The sequence below is a fragment of the Scyliorhinus canicula genome, chromosome 5, assembly GCF_902713615.1.
Source record: "Scyliorhinus canicula chromosome 5, sScyCan1.1, whole genome shotgun sequence".
Classification (NCBI taxonomy): domain Eukaryota; kingdom Metazoa; phylum Chordata; class Chondrichthyes; order Carcharhiniformes; family Scyliorhinidae; genus Scyliorhinus; species Scyliorhinus canicula.
The window spans coordinates 217,771,555-217,786,856 of record NC_052150.1 but is presented as its reverse complement, the minus strand read 5'-3'; the positions used below and the strand labels follow the sequence as shown (position 1 = coordinate 217,786,856).

Genomic DNA, 15,302 nt, shown 5'->3' with positions numbered 1-15,302 from the left:
TGTGGCACTAATAAAGATTATTATTACTATTCCTTCAGTGCCAAAACCCTGGTCGTCCCAAGCGAGCAGCGCTTTACCCCACAGACTGCAGTAGTTCAAGAAGGTGGCCCTTTGCTCCCATCTCAAGGGCAACTATGGAGGGTCATAAGTGCCATCCTGAGAGGGAATTGCCTTTTTAAAACCCGATAGCCACAGCAGTCAATGTGCATCCAATAGACAGGGGCTATTTGATGGAGGTTGAAGATGGGGTTGGGAGGGGGTTCGGTGGGAGATGGGGTGGGGGGGGGGGGGGGGTTACATTCGATGAGGATGTGTACTGGAAGTAATTTCTGTTCATCCCCTTCTGCGGGCAGCAGAAGTCCGGCCTCTCACAGAGGACAGATTGGTAAGTGTGTCTTTCTGCTCCACCTTTACTGTGGCTCTGAAGTCGAAGGTTCAGACCACAGAGAGTCCTTTCACAGTAACTGGGAGGAGTCAAAGTATGTAAAATTCTAATTTCTCTTCTCCTTTCCTGCAGATGTTGCTGCATTCTTTAACAACATAGGAACAGGAGGTGGCCATTCAGCCCCTCGAGACTGCTCCACCATTTCATGAGAACATGGCTGATCTGTGACCTAACTCCATCTACGTGCCTTTGGCCCATATCCCTTTATATCTTTGCTTAACAAAATTCTATCTATCTCAGATTTAAAATTAACAACTGATGGAGAATCAACTGCCATTTGTGGAAGAGATTCCAAACCTCAACCCCCATTGTGTGTAGAAGTGCTTCCCTAGTTCTAGAAGGTCTAATTAGTGGAAACAGTTTATCTTTGTCTACCCTGTCTTTTCCTGTCAATACCTTGAAGTCTTCGACCCCTTAACTTTCTAAATACTAGAGAAAACAACCCTAATTTGTGTAATCTCTCGTCATAGCTCAACCCCTGAAGCCCGAGTATCATTTTAGTAAACCTATGTTGCACTCCATCCAGGGCCAAAATATCCTTCCTAAGGTGTGGTACCAAGTGGGGTCTAACCAGGATTTTGAAAAGTTGCAGCATAACTTCTGCGTTCTTATAGTCCAGTAACTTCACATAGTTAGTAAAGATGCCAAGGGGTACAGGGATAGTAGGGAAAGTGGCATTGAGGTGGATGATCAACCATAGGCCAGTTGAATGGTGGAGCAGACTTTTGGGGCCTACTCCTATTCCAAATGTCCTTCCTATTCTTGTCATTCTGGCATTTCATTTCAAATGAAAACATTTTTAAAATTCTGGGTAACTTTCAACACGAATCAGCAGTACCCACAGCAATCCACCAAATGACTTAACTTCATGTAGATAGTGAGTGCCACAGGTTATTTAACAAAGAGGGGAGCATGTGCACACATAGACACACAAACACATACAGACACACACGCAGATACTGACAGGCACGCACACACAGATACTGACAGGCACACACACATATAGACGCACACACACGGATACTGACAGGCACACACACATATAGACGCGCACACACACGGATACTGACAGGCACGCACACACACGGATACTGACAGGCACACACACAAATAGATTCACACACACGGATACTGACAGGCACACACACACACGGATACTGACAGGCACACACACATATAGACTCACACACACGGATACTGACAGGCACACACACGTATAGACGCACACACACGGACACTCACAGACACACACACACACATATAGATGCACACACGGGCACTCACAGACATACACACACACATATAGACGCACACACACGGACACTCACAGACATACACACACACATATAGACGCACACACACGGACACTCACAGACACACACACATAGATGCACACACACAGACACTCACAGACATACACACACACATATAGACGCACACACACGGACACTCACAGACACACACACATAGATGCACACACACAGACACTCACAGACATACACACACACATATAGACGCACACACACGGACACTCACAGACACACACACACACATATAGATGCACACACACGGACACTCACAGACACACGCATATAGACGCACACACACGGATACTCACAGACACACACACACACACATATAGATGCACACACGGGCACTCACAGACACACACACATACATATAGATGCACACGCACGGGCACTTACAGACACACACACACATATAGACACACACACACACAGACACTCACAGACACACACACACATATAGACGCACACACACAGACACACACACACATATAGATGCACACACGGGAACTCACAGACACACACACATATAGACACACACACACAGACACTCACAGACACACACACACACACATACAGATGCACACACACAGACACACACACACACACACATATAGATGCACACACGGGCACTCACAGACACACACACACACATATAGATGCACACACACAGGCACTCAGACACACACACACATATAGATGCACACACGGGCACTCACAGACACACACACATATAGACACACACACACAGACACTCACAGACACACACACACATATAGACTCACACACACGGACAAACACACACACACATATAGATGCACACACACGGGCACTCAGACACACACACACACACACACATACAGATGCACACACGGGCACTCACAGACACACACACACACACATATAGATGCACACACACGGACACTCACAGACACACACACACGGACACTCACAGATACATGCACATATAGACGCACACATACGGACACTCACAGACGCACACACACACATATAGATGCACACACACAAACACACACATATAGACACACACACACGGACACTCACAGACACACACACACATATAGATGCGCACACACAGACACTCACAGACATACACACACACATATAGACGCACAGACACGGACACTCACAGACACACAAACATATAGATGCACACACACAGACACTCACAGACACACACACATATAGATGCACACACACAGACACTCACACACACACACACAAATATAGATGCACACACACAGACACTCACAGACACACACACACATATAGATGCACACACACAGACACTCACACACACACACACATATAGATGCACACACATGGATACTCACAGACACACACAGACACACACACACATATAGACGCACACACACGGACACTCACAGACACACACACATATAGACACACACACACAGACACTCACAGACACACACACACATATAGACTCACACACACGGACACACACACACACACACATATAGATGCACACACACGGGCACTCACAGACACACACACACACACACATACAGATGCACACACGGGCACTCATAGACACACACACACACATATAGATGCACACACACGGACACTCACAGACACACACACACGGACACTCACAGATACATGCACATATAGACGCACACATACGGACACTCACAGACGCACACACACACATATAGATGCACACACACAGACACACACATATAGACACACACACACGGACACTCACAGACACACACACATATAGATGCGCAAACACAGACACTCACAGACATACACACACACATATAGACGCACAGACACGGACACTCACAGACACACAAACATATAGATGCACACACGCAGACACTCACAGACACACACACACATATAGATGCACACACACAGACACTCACACACACACACACATATAGATGCACACACACAGACACTCACACACACACATATAGATGCACACACATGGATACTCACAGACACACACACACAGACACTCACAGACACACACACACATATAGATGCACACACACAGACACTCACAGACACACACACACACATATAGACGCACACACACGGACACTCACAGACACACACACACATATAGATGCACACACACGGACACTCACACACACATACATATAGATGCAAACACACGGGCAACCACAGACACACACACACACATATAGACGCACACACACAGACATTCACACACACACACACACACACACACATATAGATGCACACACGGAAACTCACAGACACACACACACACATATAGACGCACACACACGGGCACTCACAGACACACACACATATAGACGCACACACACGGACACTCACAGACACACACACACACATATAGATGCACACAACAGGGCACTCACAGACACACACACATACATATAGATGCAAACACACGGGCACCCACAGACACACACACACACATATAGACGCACACACACAGACACTCACACACACACACACATATAGATGCACACACGGACACTCACAGACACACACACACACATATAGACGTACACACACGGACACTCACAGACACACACATATAGATGCACGCACAGACACTCACAGACACACACACATATAGACGCAAACACACAGACACTCAGACACACACACACACATATAGACGCACACACACAGACACTCACAGACACACACACACACATATAGATGCAAACACACGGGCACCCACAGACACACACACACACATATAGACGCACACACACAGACACTCACACACACACACACATATAGATGCACACACGGACACTCACAGACACACACACACACACACACGGGCACTCACAGACACACACACATATAGACGCACACACACGGACACTCACAGACACACACACACACATATAGATGCACACAACAGGGCACTCACAGACACACACACATACATATAGATGCAAACACACGGGCACTCACAGACATACACACATACATATAGATGCACACACACATATAGGTGCACACACATGGACACTCACAGACACACACACATATAGATGCACGCACACAGACACTCACAGACACACACACACACACATATAGACGCACACATACGGACACTCACAGACACACAGATAGATGCACACACACGGACACTCACAGACACACACACACACATATAGACGCACACACATGGGCACTCACAGACACACACACACACATATAGACGCAGACACATGGGCACTCACAGACACACACACACACATATAGACGCACACACATGGGCACTCACAGACACACACACACACATATATAGATGCACACCGGGCACTCACAGACACACACACATACATATAGATGCACACACACGGACACTCACAGACACACACACACATATAGATGCACACACGGGCACTCACAGACACACACACATACATATAGACGCACACACACAGACACTCACAGACACACACACACACATATAGACGCACACACATGGGCACTCACAGACACACACACACACATATATAGATGCACACCGGGCACTCACAGACACACACACATACATATAGATGCACACACACGGGCACTCACAGACACACACACATATAGACGCACACACACGGACACTCACAGACACACACACACACATATAGATGCACACAACAGGGCACTCACAGACACACACACATACATATAGATGCAAACACACGGGCACCCACAGACACACACACACACATATAGACGCACACACACAGACACTCACACACACACACACATATAGATGCACACACGGACACTCACAGACACACACACACACATATAGACGTACACACACGGACACTCACAGACACACACATATAGATGCACGCACAGACACTCACAGACACACACACATATAGACGCAAACACACAGACACTCAGACACACACACACACATATAGACGCACACACACAGACACTCACAGACACACACACACACATATAGATGCAAACACACGGGCACCCACAGACACACACACACACATATAGACGCACACACACAGACACTCACACACACACACACATATAGATGCACACACGGACACTCACAGACACACACACACACACACACGGGCACTCACAGACACACACACATATAGACGCACACACACGGACACTCACAGACACACACACACACATATAGATGCACACAACAGGGCACTCACAGACACACACACATACATATAGATGCAAACACACGGGCACTCACAGACATACACACATACATATAGATGCACACACACATATAGGTGCACACACATGGACACTCACAGACACACACACATATAGATGCACGCACACAGACACTCACAGACACACACACACACACATATAGACGCACACATACGGACACTCACAGACACACAGATAGATGCACACACACGGACACTCACAGACACACACACACACATATAGACGCACACACATGGGCACTCACAGACACACACACACACATATAGACGCACACACATGGGCACTCACAGACACACACACACACATATAGACGCACACACATGGGCACTCACAGACACACACACACACATATATAGATGCACACCGGGCACTCACAGACACACACACATACATATAGATGCACACACACGGACACTCACAGACACACACACACATATAGATGCACACACGGGCACTCACAGACACACACACATACATATAGACGCACACACACAGACACTCACAGACACACACACACACATATAGACGCACACACATGGGCACTCACAGACACACACACACACATATATAGATGCACACCGGGCACTCACAGACACACACACATACATATAGATGCACACACACGGGCACTCACAGACACACACACACATATAGACGCACACACATGGGCACTCACAGACACACACACACACATATAGATGCACACACGGGCACTCACAGACACACACACATACATATAGACGCACACACACAGACACTCACAGACACACACACACACATATAGACGCACACACATGGGCACTCACAGACACACACACACACATATATAGATGCACACCGGGCACTCACAGACACACACACATACATATAGATGCACACACACGGGCACTCACAGACACACACACACACATATAGATGCACACACGGGCACTCACAGACACACACACATACATATAGATGCACACACACGGGCACTCACAGACACACACACACACACACATATAGACGCACACACACGAGCACTCACAGACACACACACATACATATAGATGCACACACACGGGCACTCACAGACACACACACACACATACAGATGCACACATGGGCAGTCACAGACACACACACACACATATAGATGCACACACATGGGCACTCACAGTGTTGCCAATCGCCACCAGAGTCACCAATAATGTTGCCAATTAATAATGATGCTCTTTCGAGTCGCCAGGTATCAAATTATACCACCACAAGACATCACCGGATATCGATCAAAGGACCACACAACCAGTTAGTCAGTTCAATTTCAAAGATGATTTATTTACACACAAGGATTACTTTGACATGCAACACAAAACATTACAAGTTAAACTGCATCTAACAACTACAATAACCTATACCTAACTTCAGGGAAACTGGCTCTATGCAGGTGGACAAGGCCTTTGTCCGAATCATGCGTGGCTGGGTGGAAGAACAGCTCTGTTTCTGCTGGGCTCATCCGTCAGGTAGCAATAGTTGGTCTTGAACTTGTCTGTCTGGTCGTTGTGTTGCATTTGGGTTGGCATAGGCCAGATCCATGAGAGACTGAACACATGGCTGTCTCTTATTATCCCTCTGGGGTTTTGCGCTCTTTGGGTTAGTCCTTAACTTGGACCCAATAATTTGACAGGCTTCGATCACTGCTTTCGATTTTGGCCAATAAAGGGGAGGGTGCCTTGATGGCTGGGCATGTCCTTAGCGGTCATTGACCTTGGCTGTTTGGGCTCCCTGAGTAAAGGGAGTGGCGCCGATTAGTCTGTATCTGTATCGGTTACCCGAGTACAGTCCTTTTGTTCTGGGGAAATGGGCCATTAGAATGCAAACGGGCAGGGGTTTCGATCACGTCTAGCGTCTAGAGTTTGATTCCGAGATTGGGAAGAAAATTTATATTTTTTGACGTCTTCGAAAATATTAAAGGTTAGTGAATGGCCAGGGCAAATTGTTGTGTTTTTTTCCCTCAAATTCACTGAAGATTATTGTTGTTTTTCTTTTCCAGTGAGGTTTTCTTTGTTACCTCTGTGATGATGAGCAGCGCTAACGTGGAGGGGACGTCCAACAACTCAAGCTATTATGACGAGGATTATAACTATACTGATTTTGACCTCACTCCCTATCTTCCCTGTGGGAAGGATGAAGTCAATGCCTTTGGGAAGATCTTCCTCCCGGTCTTGTACATCACGGCTTTTGTTTTCGGAATACTAGGCAACAGCTTCCTGGTCCTTATGATACTCAAATACCTCAAGTTGAAGACAATGACTGACATCTATCTGCTGAATTTGGCCATCTCCGATTTCCTGTTTGCTGTCTCCCTCCCCTTCTGGGCCACGTACGTGACCACGGAGTGGATCTTTGGGAATGCCATGTGCAAAATAATCAGTGCCGTCTACAGTGTGAATTTCTACAGTGGTATCTTCTTTATAGCCTGCATGAGTTTGGATATGTATCTCCAAATCGTCCACACGGTCTCCATGAAGAACCATAGGACAATCTTCAAGAGCATTGTCATTAGTGCTGCAGTTTGGGCCCTGGCAATGATTGTTTCAATCCCTGAATTCATATTCAGTGAGTCTCGAAGAATCGGCGACAGGTACACCTGCCTGAGTCACTATGGCGACGATCAACATGGGATCTGGCAGGCAACAATACAACTCCAAGTCAACGTCATTGCGTTTATCATTCCATTTTTTGCTATGATCTTCTTCTATGCTCGGATCACCTCGGTTCTACTTCAGTCCAAATCCTTTGGCAAGGACAAAGCCCTAAAACTGGTCATCATGTTGGTCACCGTGTTCTTCGTCCTGTGGTTCCCTTACAATATTGTCCTTTTCCTGCATTCGCTGGAGGACCTCGGGGTGATTGGCAACTGCGAGGTGAGCAAGAGGCTGGATTACGCCCTGCAGGTAACCGAGTCAATCGCCTTCACCCACTGCTGTTTCAATCCACTCCTCTACACTTTTGTCAATGAGAGATTTCGGAGACACCTGAAGAATATCTTGATGAAGGTCATCCAGAAGGTCGGCTGCAGAAAGGAGCTGGGGGTCATGGTCCCCACTGCAGAGCGCAGTGAAACCAGCAAACAGCAATGCTGCATGTATTCTGACGTGGAAATGACTATGGTGCAGTAGTGGGGTCATAAAGGGGTGTCGGAAACGCAAGGTTGATTAAAACTCTGTTCTCGTGTTCCAAAACACGTGGCATTGGATCTTCTCAGAGCTATTATAATTTTCCAATGCGCACAGAAAGTTGTGAACTGCATGCCAAACTAACCCAACCAAACTACCGTGAAATCCCATCGCATTTTGATAACCTGAAATCCCTGGGCGTTCTACCATCCATTGACACACCCATATCGTGTGAGACACGCCACCACTTTCTGCACATGTCCTCCAATCTAGCCATTTCATTCATCCTCAGCTCCTTCCCTGCTGAGCAGAGAGAGGGTTAATCTAAAGGAAAAGAATCCTACACCACCCTTCGAATATAGAGGGAAAGTCTGAATTTAGACATGCTGTATGGTCTCTAATAAAATAAAGGACTATTGAAGATGTGCTTGGAAAGTTGAAAATGACTTTAATACATAATGACTTACTGATTTCAATTCTCGCTATTAAAATTCACCTTTTAGCCACATCCTGCCAACTATTTCTTCAGTAATTACATCTCACAGCTTACGTAGTTGCCTGCTCTCCCACTGAATCCTCCCTATTCATTTCACTACATGTTCTTTAGCCATACACGCGAGAATCAGTGAGTCAGGTTGTTTAATGTCTATCACATTGGGTCTGCTGCGATGATGTTTGTCTTCTAACCATCTGCTTTGGTTGATAACTGTCTGTCGTGTGTGGTTGGCTTAATCACTTTGAACGTGACTGAGTTTTTTTTTTCAAGCATAAAGTTCAAGTGAACCTGTGCCGAAAGGAAGTAGAACGAAGGAAGAGACGTTACATCGGAAATAAACTGAGTGTATACGGCACAATACAGAACCTTCTCAGAATTATAATTAGAGAGCTTTTCAGGGAAGAGATAAACTGTGCCTAATCCACTTGACTCTCTCTATGGCAGAGGTGCACTTGCCAGGGATTTTAATGGGGTAGTTAGTCAGCTGAAACAACACCAGTTTGAATCTATCTGGCGGCATTAATGTTGTAAGATGCCTCAAAGTAGTTCTGAGGAACTTAATCAGACTCCTAGCCAATAATGGAGACATTGGGCATGTCTCCAAAAGGGAACACAGTCCACGAGTGAGCGCGTTTAGCCACATATTTCCTGTTACTCACAGTGCCGAGAAACACGTGGTTATTCCTTGAATAAGGGGCTGTACAGGGCGGCACATAGCCCCATTTTGTGCAGTGGGGAGCTCCGCTCGCTGGAACTCCCCACTGTAGCGAGAGAGCGGGAAACCATTTTAAATGGCGTCCCGATCTCCTAGGCCCCCAAAACAATCCCTGATCGCCCACCCCAGCTTGAACACAATATGGGAGGGTCCCCGGCCCCCTCCAGTACCCATGCCAGGGCACGCAGCTGCAGACCTCCAATCCCAGTGCCTTTCTGTCTGGTCCCCATTTGCCTGAGGTCTCTGAGGCCAAGGGGTTGAATCCAAAGCCTCAGGTACCTCTGGAATCAGCATGTTAGAGTGAGGCTTACCGCTTCACAAGATTGCATATTACTGTCACAAAGTGCAGGGATAAAATTATCCAAATCCCAGCCGTTTGCTTTATCAAGCTTCAATTAATAATAATCATCTTTATTATTGTCAGAAGTAGGCTGACATTAACACTGCAATGAAGTTACTGTGGAAATCCCCTAGTCGCCACATTCCGTAGACCCATCTACTGTCACCCCATTTCTCTGGCCTTTCACCAAATCTCTTTCTATTCTTCATTTTCAAATACTTTCTGCTTCAAAAGATGTGAGAATCTGCCGTAAACAATAGCTGTGATATCCCTCTCTGAGAAAAATAACCTCTGAGGTAAGAACATTGGAAATAATCACATGGCACGACTTTTAATGTGAATCTGTCAGGTAACCTTAGTCTGGAGGACAATATTCCTTCTGTGCTTCGCTACTAAGATCATACTTTCCTGTGGGAGGCCAGTATCTGACAGGTTTCTTTCACGTTACATTGTTCTGGGATGCATAGGGGAGCTCCACATCAGTAAGGTGAATATTAGTAACCGTTAACCCTCCTAGAGTTCTTCTTTTAAGACAATGAATCAGTAAAAACCTGCGCATAATGCAAAGTTAATAAATGTATACACAAGCATCAGCGAGCAAGAAAGTCTTTTATATCAAAAAGAGCTACCTGCGTAATAGCCAATTTGACCTATCTTGTCTTCGGATGTATCTTAAAACTACAACAAATACACATATACATGAGAATGAACATCGCAATGTATATTCATACATGGCATATATCAGAATGTACCTTTTTGAGAAATCAATAAATCTCTAAAGAATTGTATCAATACAACGTACTTGTTGAGTTCATTATTCTTAGTTCAGAACTACAGGAACCTCCTACAGGACCTGGTACAGTATTACACTCGATCCCCTGTGGTCAGTGAATTGCTTATGTCTTACTGGCTGAGCTTACACTTTGGCATTATCACAAGGTGAATTCAGCCTGAGGGGATTTATGGGAAACCACCGCATGGCAGACTGCATTTTATCAGATAGAATGAGAATGTGGGTTGAAGCTGTGCTGACTGAGGTGCCATCCAGCTTTTCCGAGCTCCACATATGGGTAAGTGGTCATGGTGTTCAACTGCATACCGCCCATCATTTTGGTGCAACAGGTACCATTTCAGATTCACAATGGCGTCTGCATTGCACACGTCTGGACTTCTGGCGCTGTCTGCATTGGATGCCATTATGGCAGAGTGTGTGATTGATATTATTTGGGGAAAGTTACCTTGATCTTCACAAGATTGCACCATTATCACAAAGTTCAAGGATAAAATCATTGAAATTCCAGCCGTTTGCTGTGGGCGGCACAGCAGCACAGTGGTTCGCACTGTTGCTTCACAGCTCCAGGGCCCCAGGTTCAACTCCCGGCTGTGCGGAGTCTGCACGTTCTCCCCTTGTCTGCGTGGGTTCCCTCCAGTTGCTCCAGTTTCCTCCCACAAGTCCAAAGATGTGCAGGTTAGGTGGATTGGCCATGATAAATTGCCCTTAGTGTCCAAAAAGGTTAGGTGGGGTGACTGGGTTATGGGGATAGGATGGAGGTGTGGGCTTAAGTAGGATGCTCGATGGGCCGAATGGCCTCCTTCTGCACTGTAAATTCTAAATTCTGTGAATTTGTGGTTCCTTGGGTAATGAAGTAGCCCATGTCTGACCGAGCCTGTGTGGACAGGTTTCGATTGCCCCAGGAAGTGCGAATGGTGGGGGGGGGGGGGGGGTAGAATGGGGAACATGCAGAGAGGAGCTGTTTCAAGAAGAAGTGGTTCGGGCGGGGGGGGGGGGGGGGGGGGGAGGTTTCTTAAACAGGAGGGAGGGGTAGTTGGTTGACGGTGACTCGGGAAGGGCTTGGTCCCATTGTGGGGAGGGGGCGGGGCCCATTCTGAGTGGACTGTGAGCCTCAGAGGTTGGCAGTGGGGAGGAGGAGGTGCTTATTGCAGAAAGGAGGGGACGAGAGACCCTCCAGTCCGAATGGTAACGTGGGCTGTGCAGGGTTTGGGTGGACAGGTGAAGTTGGCGACAACCTTTTCGCATTTGGAGAGCCTGAGAGCCGATGTAGTTCTGTTGTAGGGGACCAGGCAGGACTACGGAAGGGTAGGCTGAGCCAGGTGTTTCACTGGGGCTTTGATAGCAGGGCCCTTGAAAGGGGGGGGGGGGTGTAGAGGTACTGCTGGGTAAGGGAGTGAGGTTTCAGATGGAGACAGTGGTAGCAGGTCTGGGGGAGATAGGTTATAGAAATAGGTGCTGTGGAGAGTAGGTTGGTATTATTATTACTAATATGTGATCTTGGAGAAGAGGCCTACACGGAGGCCGGCGTGGAGGTTAGAAGTGGGGCTGCTTGTGGATACAGATTTTTGTGTCAAGATGGGAAAGGTGATTGATGACTATGTGGGTTTAATAAAAATGAGGAGGTCTTGCTATCAGTGGTATGGGAGGCGTTGAAGGCGGTGGTAAGGGGTGAGATCATCACATATAAGGCGCAGGTGGATAAGGCGGCAAGAGAGGAGAGGGAGCGGCTGGTAGACAAAATTTTGGAAGTTAATGGAAGTACACGGAAGATCCCACTCTGGAGCTTTGGCGAGTGCAAAGGAACAGAAGACGCAGTTTGACCTTTTGTCCTCAGGGAAAGTGGTAAACCAGTTGAGGCGGGCAAAGTGTGTGGTGTACGAGTGCGGGAAAAAGGCCAGTCGCTTGGTGGTGGGACTGCTCAGCCAACAGGCAGCCACTCGGGAGATTGTTCAAGTCCGGGATAGAGTAAGGGGGCTGGTGATGGTGCTGGAGCAGCTGAATAGGGCATTTGAAGAATTCTAAAGGAGGTTGTATAGGTCGGAGCCCCTGGGTGACGAGTCAGATATGAGGGCAGTTTTGGAGGGTTGGAGTGTCCCAGAGTAGGAGAGGAGGAGAAGGCAGGTTTGGAGGAGCCACTGAGGATTGAGGAGGTTTGGACAGCGATGGGGAAAATGAAAACAGGTAAAGCACCGGGGCCGGATAGGTTCCGGGTGGAACTTTATAAGAAGTAATCGGACATGCTAACACTGCTTTTGGTGGAGATGTTTGAGGACACGGTAGCTATTGGGGTTGCTCCTGGAGGCAATGGGACAGGCATCAATTTTGTTTTTGTTAAAAAAAGATAAGGGCCTACATCCTTGTTAAATGTGGATGCCAAGATTCTTGCCAAAGTATTGGCACTTCGGTTGGAGGAGTGTCTTCCGCAGGTGGTTGGGAAAGATCAAATGGGGTTTAGAAATGTTAGGCAGTTGTCCTCGAATGTGCCACGCTTGCTAAATGTTGTGCTCTTCCCATCAGAAGGGAGGGGGAGTAGGAACTGGTGGTTGTGCGGGATGCGGAGAAGGTAATTCATCGCGTAGAGTGGAGTTATTTGTTTGCAGTGTCAGAACAGTTTGGGATTGGGCCTAAGTTTGTGGTGTGGGTCAAATAAGGATTGGCATTTCGTGTGGTAACTACTCACTTCAGGTATCTGGGGTTGCAGGTGGCTCAAGATTGGGTCGGGCTCCGTAAATTGAATTTTATGAACTTGGTGGGCAAGGTGAAGACGGATCAGCAGAGGAGGGACAGCCTCCCCCTGTCATTGGCAGGCCGGGTACAGTCGGTAAAGATTAACACTTTGCCGTGGTTTTTATTCTGATTTTATTGTTTCCCAGTCTTCTTGCCAAAAACATTATTTATGGGGGTGGAACGGTTGACTCCATCATTCTCAGCACTCCCAGTGAGCCAGAGAAGACACATCCAGAGTGAGACACATCGAAGAGGGAGTTTGGGAGCTGGGAATTTGAATCTAGGCGGGAATTGAATTGGTAAGAAATGAAATGAAAATGAAAATCGCTTATTGTCACGAGTAGGCTTCAATGAAGTTACTGTGAAAAGCCCCTAGTCGCCACATTCCGGTGCCTGTCCGGGGAGGCTGGTACGGGAATCGAACCGTGCTGCTGGCCTGCTTTAAAAGCCAGCGGTTTAGCCGAGTGAGCTAAACCAGCCCCTGTTCCTTTTTAGACTGTTCCTTTTTAAATTTCGCGAGATATTTTGAAGTTTAGTGACAACTGAGGAATACGAAAGAATCAACGACATGTCGAAAAACAGTCACGAAAACAGTAATTATGCAAAAAAGCATTTGCAAGGAACCAAAAATATAAAATCACCAGCCCTCAAGCCAGCACGGACTTGTGTCCAAGTTATTCACTGTCATGTGACAATTCAGAGCCAGCTGTGATCTCGTTGCCAGGTCTGTTACTTGGCTACAGGATATTTGCCTTTTTCTCCAACCGACCGTTGCTGTATTTTTTTTCCCCAATACAGCTCTGCTCGTTGTTACCCTGTCATCCAGCAGTTCTGCTTCTCTGTTTCCAGGAAAATGTTTTCTAGACACGCCCGCAATCATGGGGCCCGGGCTCTCTGAGTTCACTTGGCTGGAAGCATTGGGTTGCTGCGTCAACAATTACCATCAGATATACGGCAGGTCAATGTCGACCTCACTCCTTCGCAAACTGTTGCTTGTTTAGATTAAGTGACCCTTTGAACATTTCTCTCTGTCTGTTATTCTCACGATTCTACAAAATAGTAAATTTTCAGGGACCGACCAC

At 46.9% G+C, this 15,302-nt stretch overlaps 1 protein-coding gene across 2 annotated transcripts in view; it reads left to right on the top strand.

Moving 5' to 3' along the window:
* LOC119966581 (atypical chemokine receptor 2-like) overlaps positions 1-11,497 on the top strand; it is a 52,818-nt gene extending 41,321 nt beyond the window's left edge. For both annotated transcript variants that reach the window (XM_038798513.1, XM_038798514.1), the window contains exon 2: positions 8,024-11,497. In XM_038798513.1, coding sequence (XP_038654441.1) covers positions 8,049-9,152 — 1,104 coding nt within the window. In that variant the 5' untranslated portion in view covers positions 8,024-8,048 and the 3' untranslated portion in view covers positions 9,153-11,497. The remainder of the gene's footprint in view (positions 1-8,023) is intronic.
* The last annotated feature ends 3,805 nt before the right edge of the window (positions 11,498-15,302 follow it).